Source organism: Quercus robur, chromosome 2 (genome assembly GCF_932294415.1).
Source record: "Quercus robur chromosome 2, dhQueRobu3.1, whole genome shotgun sequence".
NCBI classification, from domain to species: Eukaryota; Viridiplantae; Streptophyta; class Magnoliopsida; order Fagales; family Fagaceae; genus Quercus; species Quercus robur.
Genome location: NC_065535.1, coordinates 22,998,459 through 23,012,753, shown reverse-complemented (window position 1 = coordinate 23,012,753; position 14,295 = coordinate 22,998,459). Strand labels below are relative to the sequence as shown.

General features: G+C 39.3%; 1 protein-coding gene across 1 annotated transcript; it reads left to right on the top strand.

The window, feature by feature from the left end:
• The first annotated feature begins 1,505 nt into the window (after nt 1-1,505).
• On the top strand, nt 1,506-5,582 carry LOC126712932 (EIN3-binding F-box protein 1). Its single transcript, XM_050412475.1, has 2 exons — nt 1,506-1,870; nt 2,870-5,582. The coding sequence occupies exons 1-2, from the start codon at nt 1,846-1,848 to the stop codon at nt 4,789-4,791; spliced, it is 1,947 nt and encodes a 648-aa protein (XP_050268432.1). The 5' UTR covers nt 1,506-1,845; the 3' UTR covers nt 4,792-5,582.
• Nucleotides 5,583-14,295: the final 8,713 nt, after the last annotated feature.

The following is a 14,295-nucleotide window of genomic DNA, read 5'->3' as shown; positions in this document are numbered from 1 at the left end:
AAAAATTAAAATAAACTATGGGGTTACTTTTATGTTTTTTCTTTCATTTATCTAATTTTTTTATTAAGTAAAACCCACATTAATCCAACCTTAACAAGCACTACACAATGCTTGTTAACGTCTCTTTTTTCTATTTTCTCAATATTTTTCTTCCTTCAAACCAAATGTTGTATAAAAGTTGGCACTGAAACACGGAGTCTCCCATAAATAATGATCTTATTTTGTTGGCCAAAATGGCCAACTAGCCCTAAAATCGTAAGTATATAGTTAGTTGGCTTTGTTTAGAAACATAATAGCATACTAGCATCTCGAGTCTAAAAGACTCGATTTTGGCGTTCAAAATCGAGTCTTTCAGACTCGGTTTGCAGTTTGGATCAACTCTGATGTGGCAGAGCTGCCACCTGGCATCCACATGGAAATCGAGTCTTAGAGACTCGATTTCCAATCCAAAATTTTTTAAAAAAATTCTAAGTCTGTACATGCCAGAAATACCCAAAACAAATTTAACAAACTTTGCCACTACGCAGATCAGATCAGATCAGATCAGAGGGAGAGAAAGAGAAACTCACCGCTACTCAGATCAGATCAGAGGGAGAGAAAGAGAGAACCTCACCAGCGCGGCCTGGGGCTCGCGCCGGCCAGCGTCGCGCGCGGCCAGGGGCTCGAGCGACGCTGGTCGCGCGAGCCCCAGGCCGCGCGCGACCCTGGCTCGCGCGAGCCCCAGGCCGCGCGCGACCCTGGCTCGCGCGAGCCCCAGGCCGCGCGCGACCCAGGCTCGCGCGAGCCCCAGGCCGCGCGAGACCCAGGCGGTTTCTGTTTCTGGTCATGCCGCGCGCGACCCAGGCGATCTCGATCTTCTCTCCCTTTCTGTTTCTGATTTTCTTTTCTTTTTTTCTTTTCTCTGGTTTTTCTCTGATGCTCTTCTTTTTTTTCTCTGGGTTTTGCTCTGGTGTTTGGTCTGAGTTGGTGCTATTTGTAGGCGTTAGAAATCGAGTCTTAGAGACTCGATTTCCATGTGGATGCCAAGTCACGCCTCTGCCACATCAGAGCTGATCCAAGCTACAAACCGAGTCTGAAAGACTCGATTTTGAACGCCAAAATCGAGTCTTTTAGACTCGAGATGCTAGTATGCTATTATGTTTCTAAACAAAGCCAACTAACTATATACTTACGATTTTAGGGCTAGTTGGCCATTTTGGCCTATTTTGTTCCTTCCACTCATATTTAAAAATAAATAAATGAAGGAGTAAAATAAAAGGGAATTACTAGTCATTAGTCATCACCTTGATTACAAAGATAGAATTAAAAAACAAAGAGATAAACAAAACGTTCTCCACGATCCTGACTTATGTTATCTCAGCACCCAAACAATCCCAACTTAACCCAAAAAGCAAAACCGAAAACCACAAAAAAGAAAACCAGAAACCGGAATATGGATTCTGGTTTTAATTTGGTGGGAGAATATAACAAAGAAACCCCCACTTCTATGCACAAATACATTGCATTTGGGTGACCCTTGCGTGTATTGTCATGTACCCAGACCCCCATTCTGTTTCAGTCTCACAATAATAAAAGCAATCAATAGAACCATTCTCACCCTTCAATTTCATTTCTCTTTTTTTCTCTTTAACCTTCTCCCTTTTTTTTTTTCCCTATCTTATAGGGTTTCCATGTTCTTCTTCCTCTGATTTCTCTCTATCTCATGAACTTCTGCTTTGAAGCTTTGTACGTAGCTATATCAGTGTTTTTAGCCATCTTTGTGGTTCTCTTTTTTGCTCTCTTTGGAGGGTTCTTTGGTGAAAAGCGGTGTGGGTTCGACCTCCCGGGGTTTTTTGAGCTGTACCCATGTCTAAGCTCTTCGGTTTCAGTGGTAAGTTTCTTTTTTTTTTTTTTTTTTTTTTTTCTTTTTTTATCATGGGTTTCTTTCAAAGTTCATGTTTTTAAGCTGAATATGTATGTGGGTTTTGTTTCAATCTTCTGATTTTCATGTTGTTTAGCTGATATAGTTGTAGATCAGATGTGTATGCTTGATTTTTGAGATGGGTTTCATGACTTTTGGGGGGTCATGGGTTAAGTTATGTTGTGAAATTTATATATAGTAACTGTTGTTTTGTAAGCTTGTGATTGATGCTCAGATGGGTTTATTTTTGTTTTGGGGTAATTTTAGACCAGGTATTCTTAGAAATGATCAGATGGGTTATGTTTCTGTTGCTGGTCCTTTGTTATGTAATTCTTTATTTTGTGTAAGTGGATGCAGATTATTTAATGGCTTAGAAGTGAGATAACCACGTATTGGTGTTGGATCTGGTTAGAGATCTTAGATATGATCTTGATACTAATTTTATCTATGGTGCTTTGCTGGTATAGAAATCCTGTTTGGTTGGAATATAAGAAAAGAGAGTAAATAAAACTAGATTGAGTTGTATGATGTATGCTTTTTTTTTTTTTTTTAATTCCCAGAAAGTGGAATAGTTTGGTTAGGCAGGTTCCGAGGAGTACTATAGTTAGGCAGATTTCTAGGTGTTCTATAGTTAGGCAGGAAACTAGTTTTCTTTCCAGAAATTTTGTTTGTTAGATTGTAATACTACCTATTATAACTTTCCCAGTTATAAATATTTAATTTATATACACAACTGAAACTCGAACATAGAAATTATTACCATGTGTTTTATATATATATATATATATATATATGTGTGTATGTATATATGTATGTATGTATGTATGTATGTATATTAACTTGAACATACATATTAAAATACATATTGATATATATTCGCGGGTGTATTAAAGAAATTATTGAATGCAAAAAATTATTTGTAGTTCATTGGAATATTTGTCTAAGCTACTATTGTTTTTGGGTTTTCAGGAGATGATGATTTTTGCCCTGGGGGGTCAATATACCCAAATCCCAAGGAATCTAGCCTCTTTTTGTCCCTTGGTCATCATGTGGATGTCTACTTCCCTCCTCGCAAGAGGTCTCGCATCAGTGCTCCCATTGTTTTCAGAGAGAAGTTTGAGAGGAAGAAGGAGGTCTCTATTGAAGTTCTTCCAGATGAATGCCTCTTTGAGATCTTCAGGCGGTTGCCTGCTGGCCAGGAAAGGAGTGCCTGTGCTTGTGTTTCCAAGCGCTGGCTTACGCTTTTGAGCAATATCCACAGGGGTGAATTCAGCAGCAACTCAAACATTGAAAATCTTAAGCCCGAGGAAAAGGTTAATGAGAATAAGGCTGAAGATCAAGAAATTGATAGTGATGGATTCCTTTCTAGGAGCTTGGAAGGGAAGAAGGCAACAGATGTTAGACTTGCTGCCATTGCTGTTGGTGCTGCTAGTCATGGTGGGTTGGGCAAGCTATCGATCCGGGGAAGCAATTCTGCTCGCAGGGTGACAGATGTTGGCCTTAGGGCGATTGCTCGTGGCTGCCCTTCTCTGAAGGTTCTTTCTTTGTGGAATGTTCCTTCCATAGGAGATGAAGGTCTGTGTGAGATTGCTAAGGGTTGTAACCTGCTTGAAAAGCTTGACCTTAGCCAGTGTCCCGAAATTTCTGATAGGGCTTTGATTGCAGTTGCGAAACACTGCCCTAATCTGACTGATTTAACAATAGAGTCCTGTTCAAAAATTGGGAATGAAGGTCTTCAAGCTATTGGGCGTTGCTGCCCCAATCTTAAGTCCATTTCAATTAAAGACTGCCCTCTTCTTGGTGATCAAGGAATAGCGAACTTGTTATCTTCCACTTCTTATGTCATGACTAAGGTGAAGCTCCAAGCATTGAATATTACTGATGTGTCTTTGGCAGTTATTGGACACTATGGCAAGGCAATTACTGATCTTGTGCTTGTTGGCCTTCCAAACGTTAGTGAGAGGGGCTTCTGGGTCATGGGCAATGGTCATGGATTGCAGAAATTGAAGTCATTGTCAATTACATCATGCCGAGGAGTAACAGATACCGGGCTTGAAGCTGTAGGGAGAGGTTGCCCAAACTTGAAACAGTTCTGTCTCCGTAAATGTGCATTTTTATCTGACAATGGGTTGGTCTCTTTTGCCAAAGCTGCAGCTTCACTTGAGAGCCTGCAATTGGAAGAGTGCCACAGGATCACCCAATTTGGGTTTTTTGGCATACTTTTAAACTGTGGTGCAAAGTTGAAGGCTCTTGCTATGGTGAACTGCCTGGGGATCAAGGACCTAAATTTGGGACTGCCTCTGCAGGCTCCTTGCAAATCTCTGCGATCATTGTCCATTCGTAACTGCTCTGGATTTGGTAATGCAAGCTTGGCAGTGTTGGGGAAGTTGTGTCCTCAACTGCAGCACTTAGACTTGAGCGGGCTTCAGGGAGTAACAGATGCTGGGTTTCTCCCAATGCTTGAGAGCTGTGAGGCTGGTCTAGTGAAGGTTAATCTTAGTGGTTGTGTAAATCTGACAGATAAAGTGGTTTCATCCTTGGTTGAGATGCATGGTTGGACTCTAGAAATGCTAAATCTTGATGGTTGTCAGAAGATAAGTGATGCAAGCTTGGTTGCTATTGCAGAAAACTGCCCATTGCTCAGTGATCTTGATCTTTCGAAGTGCATGATCACAGATTGTGGGATTGCTGCCCTGGCCAATGCAAACCAGCTCAATCTCCAGATCCTTTCAGTATCAAGGTGCTCTTCGATAACAGACAAAAGCTTACCTGCCTTGGGAAAATTGGGTCAGACCCTAGGTGGGTTGAATCTCCAACACTGCAATGCAATCAGCATCAGCACAGTTGACCTGCTTGTGGAGCAGCTATGGAAGTGTGACATCCTTTCCTAAGCAGGGAATGTTTTCGAACCAATCAGGTCTAAGAATTCCGGTCAGGTTTTGTGAGTAGCAGTTTGTGTATTTTTTTTTTTTTGGGTCCATCAGCTATGGGTCTTCAATCATTCAGTAACCCGGTTCCCTTTTCCAGGGAATGCAGCCATTAACTCTTTTTTGCAGGTTTACTAAAAATAGAAATCTGTTACCAGTTTTTTTGCTCCAAACAATGGGGCATAATGGCTGCATTTCCCTGAGAACATAGTTACCGGGTTTTGAGTGTAGGGTTTCTTTCCACTAGTCATGGTTTTTATATTGCTGGGTATCTGCACCTGGTAGTTTTTTTTAGCTCAGCCTTGTACTGGTTATGCCTTCCTGCATGTGCTAAGCTCTTCTCCTTCTACATTTTACCCAGTTCCGAGTCTGTACGTTGTCTCTTTTACCAAGTCGTCCACGTTTTTGAACCTCTGTTTTCCACGTGATGGTTGGGTCTCTGTTTTCCTCAAAGGGCAGGTTAATGTACCTGAGTCAGTTACAGTAGTGCTGGTTGCTCTTAGCAGTTTGAATTTTTGGTGCCTTGTATCTCTGGGGCTTTGGCCATGGCAGCAGGTAATACAAAGTCTGCCATTACAGTCCTCCTAAGGGAGGGTTGTTTTTTAACCAAGTCCTAGTATTTCAGGCTTCATATTTTTTTTTTCAAACTGTGAGCAACCTCCTTATGATGTAACGAACATTGTTATCTGTCCTTTGTGTTGTATGCATTCCATCCTATTGGGTGATGATAAATAAAAATCTTCTGTCTTTATGTATTTGTAATATGTAGCTTTCAATGGAATCCTTTTGTGTGACTAATGGTTTTCACGGTGCTCCATGCAATTCCCACTTCATAATTTGCCCCTATTTATCAGAACTTGTGAACCTTTTAAGTAAATATCTCCAGGAAAGAAAAATTGACAACTTAAGGTGTGCTGTCCTGTGCTTGCTATTTGCTACCACTGCTCTCTTTGACTTATAAAAAGTATGCAAAAAACGTGTTTCTGGAACGATGGATAAGTAGTGGTATAGCTCATCCAATGTTAGAAGCCTATTTATAAGAATCTTGGCTTAGTGGTTCTTAGGCTGCATGATATTTATGAGATCTTAATTTCGAAATTTCTAGTCAACATCTTAAGGCTATCTTCATGAGATTCTTTTAATCCGGTGCGTGTGAAAGTTTGTTTATGAGAGAGAGAGAGAGAGAGAGAGAGAGAGAGCTCCTCGTAGTTTGCAATTGTTGGAGAGTGAGTGGCAAGTCTTGTATAGGAGGTACTGAGTGATCTTACTATTGGGTAAATTTTTTTATACAAGATAAGAATTCTACTATAATTTAATCTAATTGTATATGTGTGTAAAATTCTCTTCTGAGACTTAAATTCTAACATATGTTTTCTATACTCCATAAACATTTATACTTGTAGAGTGATCATTGTACTAAGTATGTGCGGTGGTTGGGTAAATTTTTTATTGACTTAAACTTTAGCTTTACATTTAGAGGTAATAAATGCAAGACTAATAAATGCTCGTTATGAGTTGTAATGTGCACTCTTCAAAATTAAAATACAAATGTTAACAAATTTACACATAAATTTATTGTGATTAAATGTTAACAAATTTTTTATTGTGATAAATTTATTCTGAGACTTAAATCCTAACATATGTTTTCTATACTCCATAAATATTTATACTTGTAGAGTGATCATTGTACTAAGTATGTGCGGTGATTGGGTAAATTTTTTATTGACTTAAACTTTAGCTTTACATTTAGAGGTAATAAATGCAAGACTAATAAATGCTCGTTATGAGTTGTAATGTGCACTCTTCAAAATTAAAATACAAATGTTAACAAATTTACACATAAATATATTGTGATTATATGTGTTTTTTTTTTTTTTTTTTAATGTGTACAGTTTGACTTTATATTTTGAAAAATGTATAAAAGTATTATTTAATAAAGCATTAAATGTATCTTAACAACAATATTAGAGGCATTTGTAAACAAAATCCTACAAATTTATAGTATTGAGACTAATGAATCAAGGTGAAGGATGAATGATTATTTTCATGATGAAGCGAGGATTTTTAGGTGGGAAGAGATCTTAAAGGGTGGTGGGAAGATTTTTCAATTAAATTTAACTATATGGTTACATTGATTAATGGTTCACAATTTCTATAAATCATTGAGTGGGGGTGGGAAGAAAGGTCCTAAAGAGTTGGGGGGGGGGGGGGGGGGGGTTCAATTAAATTTAATGATATGGTTATATTGATTAATGGGTCACAATTTGTATAACACCCAAAGAATTGTATTTAAATTTTGTTATTTTTGGATGTATGGTAAAGAAAATGGTGCTTTAAGTGTACCTAGAGAGTCTTGTAATTCAATTTGCTCCTCTTGATGTTTTTAATGAAGATGTCCAGTGTTTAAATCTTACCTCCTCTCTCTTCCTACTATCAAATAATAATAATAATAAAGTAATTCTTCTTTCTACCATCAAATAATAATAAGAAAGAAAAGTAAATCGTACATTGTATAGTAAATAAATGAGTCCACAAGTTGTACATTATATAAGGTATTATAGGTAAGTCTATAATGCATAAGCCTCCACAACTGATCCAAAAAAGTTTGACATCAATATATTATAAAAGTTGGGTTTTAGATGCATAAAATAATGATCTCTCTTTGCCAAAGCATACAATAATGGCAAATGGCAATACTCCTTTATTCCTCCTTTGAATCTAATTATCTATACAATATAAAAAACAGAGGACTTGAGCAAGGATTGAAATGGTCCCTTGTTCTGTCGTCTAGGAAAATTAGTGGGTTCTCTTGATGAAACTAATAAAAAAAATTTATACCAATGAAGATAATAATCTAATACAAAGGATGTAACAATCGACAAGTGAAGAGATGCAATCGGTTTTGGGTTCTTTGTTCTCAATTAATGGGGTGCTTTGCATTTCCAATCTCTCTCTCCCTCTCTTGACATTTTACATATCCAAATAAAGCCTTCACTTTCGGGATTTTGATGTTTTTTTATTCCAATTTGTTCATCACTCACTTCAGCTTTGTACATGTTTCTCTCTCATCAAGAACTACCACTGATCTTAATCAAATCAAAATCCAAGTCCCCTTTTCTTTAACAAATCCTTATATATCATTAAACCATTCAACAACCCAAGATCCAAAGCACACGTACACACACACACAAAAGAAAAAGAGCAAGAAAACAAAAGAGTTGGAGCACCAAAGATTTGTGAAAAGATTATTGATTTTTTTTTTAATGTGAAAAGATTATTGATGATGTTGTTTGTTTGTTCTCTAACCTACAGAAAGACGCAACTTGCTTTATATCCTATGTATGGTTTTTTTTTTCTATACCATGCTATCGACTGTTGTAATCAATATGATTTGGTTACTCAATTCAATTTAAAATAGTTTAGATGCCCAACCACCACCGTAACTTTGTGAATTGGTATGTTGAATTCTACTACTTGTTTGGGGTCTTTTATGTTGATTAAGGATTCATGGTTGTACAGTATAACTTGAACACCTTTTAGTTTTTTGCTTTAGCCACTAAGCGCCAAAACTGAAAAAACAAAAATTCTTTCTTGCATGGAATCGAAATTGCTAAATAAAGAACCACGTTACCAAAACAAACAATATTTCACGCATTACAAAATTTGATTGTACTCATAGGTAGAAATCTTTTTGGAGATTGTGCTGGTATATTATTATATATGTATTCGTGATATAACGTAAGAGAAAATCTATAGTAGTTAGGAAGAGTATCCGATTCGGTAAACATTATCTTCTTAATCATCATTCTGACGTGGGATTCCTATGTTTGGGGTTTAACTGCTGTTTTAAGTAAATTTTTTGTGGGATTAGTTTAGTAATCCGAAAAAGATTATAAAAAAAATAGTCATTAAATCACATTCAAAAATTCTATCTTAAATGATTGTGTTGTCTATGGAGATCATGTCGTGCTGGTATCATGCAAGATCAATTATGAAGGGCCAAAATGGCCAACTGGCCTTAAAATTGTAACTATCTAGTTAGTAGGCGCTATTTAGAAACATATTTTGTTTATAGCATCTCGAGTCTGAAAGACTCGATTTTGATCTTCAAAATCGAGCCTTTGAGACTCGGTTTGTAGCTTGGACCAACTCTGATGTGGCAGAACTACCACATGGCATTTACATGGAAATCGAGTCTCTAAGACTCGATTTCTAACCCCTATATATACCACTCAGACCAAACACCAGAGAATCAGAGGAAAAACCCAGAGAAAAAAAAAAAAAGAAAAAAGAAAAGAAAACCAGAAACAGAGAAGGAGAGAAGATCGAGATCGGAGACCCAGGCGCGTGCGGCATGACTAGAAACTGACCAGCGACCCAGGCAGCCTGGGGCTCGCGCCGGCCAGCATCGAGCGCGACCAGGGGCTCGCGCGCAGCCTGGGGCTCGCGCGAGCCTGGGTCGCACGCGGCCTGGGGCTCGCGCGAGCCTGGGTCGCACGCGGCCTGGGGCTCGCGTGAGGCCTAGGGTCGCGCGCGACCTGAGGCTCGCGCGAGGCCTAGGGTCGCGCGCGGCCTGAGGCTCTTGCGAGCCCCTGGCCGCGCGCGACGCTGGCCGGTGTGAGCCCCAGGCCGTGCTGGTGAGGTTTAACGGTGAGGTTCTCTGTTTCTCTCCCTCTAATCTGATCTAAGTAGCTGTGTGTTTCTCTTTCTCTCCCTCTGATCTGATCTGATCTGCGTTCTTAAATTTGTTTTGGGTATTTCGACATGTAGAGACTTAGAGTTTTTTAAAAAAAATTTTGGGTTTGAAATCGAGTCTTAGAGACTCGATTTCCAGGTGGATACCCATGTGGACAAAGTGTCATATCAGAACTGGTCTAAGCATACAAATCGAGCCTCAAAGACTCGATTTTGAAGCCCAAAATCGAGTCTTTAAGACTCGAGATGCTATAAACAAAATATGTTTCTAAACAGTGCCTACTAACTAGATAGTTACGATTTTAAGGCCATTTTGGCCATTATGAAGCAAGTAAAGTCATTGAGTTTCTCTCTGCTAGTGAAGGGTGGCTCTCGACCCTCTTCTAGAGTGTAGAATTGGTGTCCCTTCTCTTGAAGGTGTCTCTGTCCTTTAAGGTAACAGGTTTATCTTGAGGCTTTGTTGGATTTTTATTCAGGGATTTTGGGAAACAGTTAATAAATTAGGATGGAAGAGCTCACGAAAACTTGGAACAGCCTAACTCTCTCGAACCGTAAAGGTTCAAACTTTCGCATCAAAGAGGAGCAGGCGAAGACTGAGTATATTTTAGCAACTAAATTCTTGACTAAGAGAGCCCTAAACATAGATACTATAGCTAAGACCTTCACTCCCCTGTGGAGATCGAGAAATGGTTTCAAAATAAAAAAAGAAAGTGAATAAGTGATCATGTGGTTTTATTTTCTTTCATTGATAAGAATGAGATGGAGAAAGTCATGGCTGTAGAACCTTGGAGTTTTGATAAACGTCTAATGGTTTTGCAACGGTATGAGAAGGAAAAGGACGTAGGTGACATGGAGTTTAATAAAATGACATTCTGGGTGCAAGTCCACGATCTTCCAATCAGGTTTTGGACAAGAAAAATTGCTGCACAGCTGTGTGAAGCGATTGGTAAGGTTAATGTAGGGACTGATGAATTTGAAACAGAGGGAGACAACTTCATACGTGTCCGGGTCACGATAGATATCACCCAACCATTGAGTAGGGGACGAGTGGTTGCACTTGACAGTGGAAAGGAGTTGTGGGTGCACTTCAAATACGAGAGGCTTCCTAGCCTGTGCTTCTGGTGTGGCTGTTTGACGCATGATGATTGTGATTGTGAGCTTTGGATTGCAAGTGAAGGAAGCCTCCTGCCTGAGTCACAACAATACGGTCCATGGCTTAAAGCAGCACCATTTGTAGCATCCCGAAAATATGTGATTAAAGTGTTCGGTATCTTCACTAGCAAAACACGAAGCAGTGACGGAAAACATAAACCGGCGACAGAAAAGCACAGAGGAGCGAAAGCAGCGCCGGTGGTTGTAGTCCGATCAAGCAAGCAAGCATCGGCCATTATTAGGCTGGAAAAAGAGAGTATAATGCCAGAGAGTATAAGGCCTGAAATGGAAAGTTTTGCAGTCCCCAATGAAGGAAACATAGAGCCGGTTCTTCAGGAGGTATACATACATGATTCAAGGCAGTCAACGGAGGAGAGAGTCATGGAAGATGTGATAGCACAGCAGGTTGGGTTAGCAGTGAAAAAGGAGTCAGGAAAGTCTTTTGAGGAAGCTATAGGGGAGATAGATAAAGAAATAAGAAAGTATGATGCAAAAAGCAATGTGTCTGCCAGCTCTAGAGTTAGCACAGGAAAGGAAAATCACGTGGGCCAGCCCAGAGTCATTGAAGCTAATGTATCGTGTACTCTAACACTCTCAGCCCATTTGTCTTTACCTCCAAGACCACCTTTGGCAGAGATACCATCATCTTTGGCAGAGAGACCACATCACCTAGTCAATCACGGGTATGCTGAGGGAACTTGGAAAAGAATTAATAGAATAGGAGTGGAAGCTGATGCAGCTATGTCAGAAGCAATGGGGGGAAAAAGAAGTTTAGGCAGTGCAATAAACCAAAATGAGTTGCTCAAAAAAAGAAGGGTTTCTCAGGAAGGTGAAACAAAAAACAAAATATTGGTGGAGGTTGTTAATCAGTCCTGTCAGAAGTAATGAGTCTATTATTATGGAATTGTCGTGGGTTTGGGAATCCACGTACAGAAAATGAGCTTGTTAGATTGATATAGGCAAAAGTTCCCTCTGTCGTGTTTATAGCCAAAACATGGACAGACAAAGCAAGGCTAGATCATACTTTGAGCAAGATTAATTTCGACCAGAAGTGGGTGGCTCCAGGATTGAATAGAGGCGGTGGGTTAGTATTATTTTGGAAAAATTCTATTAACATTGATGTGATTGATTCCCATAGGTATTTTATTGATACGATCATCAATGGGAATTCTGATAATGCATGGCAATTTACTAGTTTTTATGGAGAACCTGAAACCCACAAGAGGAGTGAGGCATGGAGCAAACTAAGAAGTTTAAATAATAGAATGAATATTCCTTGGATTTGCGATGACGATTTTAATGAAATAGTCCGCCAAGAGGAGATGTGGGGTGGGGCTTCTAGAGACCATAATCAAATGCAACTATTTCCAGATGTGATCGACGAATGTCAATTTATGGATTTAGGATTTGTGGGGCCTAAATTCACGTGGGCAAAGCACTATGTTGATGGGCATTCCATACAAACAAGATTGGATCGGTGCATGGCTACAAATTCTTGGTTTCAAAAATTTCCAGGAACTAGGGTACACCACCTTAGTTGTATGTCATCGGATCATTCTCTCCTTTTGATCAATCTGTCAGGGTTGCCGGAACCTAGAAAGAAGAGATGTTTTAGATTTGAAGAAATGTGGTTATCGGATCCATCATGTGGTGAAATGGTGGAGGAAGTTTGGAGTAGTACAAGGGATTCAAACCCAAGCATAGCCATTTTGAAAAAAGTGGCTAAATGTGAACAGGGATTATTATGGTGGAATAAACACAATTTTGGGCATGTGAGAAGGGATTTAGAGTTAAAGAAGAAACAATTGGTTTTGGCCGAGAACGAAGCTATGGTGAGTGGAAATAATACTCGAGTTAGGAGTCTAAGAATGGAGATTAACTTGTTGCAAGACCGGGAATCAAGGATGTGGTGTCAAAGATCTAGGGTGTTATGGTTAAGCAAAGGGGACAGCAATACAGCTTTCTTCCATAGTAAGGCTACAAAGAGATTTAGGAAGAATTTAATCAGAGGAATAAGAGATCGGAATGGAGCTTGGTTGACCGATCAAGTGGAAATAGGGCACGTGATGGAAAGTTACTACAAAGATCTTTTCTCCACCTCCAATCCGATTCTTGACGTTGACTCTCTTAAGAAAATCCCTCGCATGGTGACCGAGGAGATGAATGCGGATTTGATGAAGGAATTTACAGAAGTGGAAGTGAAGGAAGCCTTAGACCAGATGGCTCCTCTAAAAGCTCCGGGTCCTAATGGTATGCCTCCGTTGTTTTATCAACACTTTTGGGCAACGATGAAGCATGATGTTACTTCAGCCATTCTCTCTTGGTTGAATTCAGGTATCCTACCCGAACCCATTAACCATACACTCATTACACTTATCCCTAAAATAGCTAATCCTAAACATATGTCCGAATTTTGCTCTATTAGTCTTTGCAATGTCCTGTATAAGATTTATTCTAAGGTTTTAGCTAATAGGTTGAAGAAATTTTTACCTTCCCTAATTACTGAACATCAATCTACCTTTGCTAAGGATAGACTAATTTCAAATAATATTATGGTTGCTTTTGAGACCCTCCATCATATGAAGCAACATAATTCAGGGAAACATGAGTATATGGCTATCAAATTAGATATGAGTAAAGCCTATGATCGGGTGGAATGTGTGTACTTGGAAAGGTTTTTGGAGAAAATGGGTTTTTGTGCTAGATGGGTCACTCTCATGATGAGTTGTGTGAAAACGGTGTCGTACTCTATTATGGTGAATGGGAAACCAATCGGGATGATCCACCCTAAGAGAGGAATTAGGCAAGGAGACCCACTATCTCCTTTCCTTTTCCTTTTATGTACAGAAGGACTTCATGCTCTCATAAAACATTCGGCGAGGAATGGGGATATCAAGGGCTTTTCCTTATGCAACGAGGCCCTAAGCTAACTCATTTGTTTTTTGCAGATGATAGCTTGCTTTTTTGTAGGTCAATCTCTAAGGATTGCCATAATGTGTTGAAGATATTGGGTGAATATGAGTCTTGGTCAGGGCAAAAAATTAACAAGGACAAGACTGCAATCTTCTTTAGTAAATCCACCACGGATGAAGCAAAATCAAGCATAAAGAATCTCTTCCAAGTCCAAGAAGTGAAATCTTATGAGAAATATTTGGGTCCCCCCTCTTTTGTAGGTAGAGGAAAAAAGGCTAGCTTCAATTACATAAAAGAAAGGGTTTGGAGGAAACTCCAAGGATGGGAGGGTAAGTTGCTTTCTCAAGCGGGTAGAGAGGTTTTAATTAAATCTGTAATCCAAGCTATCCCTACTTATGCTATGGGATGCTTCAAATTACCTTTGGGCCTTTGTGACGACATTGAGGCAATGATTAAGAGGTTTTGGTGGGGACAAAGGGGAAATAAAAGGAAAATTCATTGGATCCGATGGAGTGAATGACTAAATCAAAAATGGTAGGTGGTATGGGTTTTCGCGATCTGGCTCATTTTAATGATGCCCTTTTGGCAAAACAAGCGTGGCGGCTCTTGCATAATAAGGAAACCCTCTTCTACAAAGTTTTCAAAGCAAAGTTCTTCCCTAATCAATCTCTTTTAGAAGCTAAGGAAACAAGTTTCGGGTCCTATGTT

What these genes read in the sequence shown, in the direction of transcription:
- LOC126712932 (XM_050412475.1), top strand. Translation starts at nt 1,846, where the DNA reads ATGTCTAAGCTCTTCGGTTTCAGTG. An exon ending in TAAGCTCTTCGGTTTCAGTG is followed by an intron (nt 1,871 to 2,869) that starts GTAAGTTTCTTT and finishes TTGGGTTTTCAG; the next exon opens with GAGATGATGATTTTTGCCCT.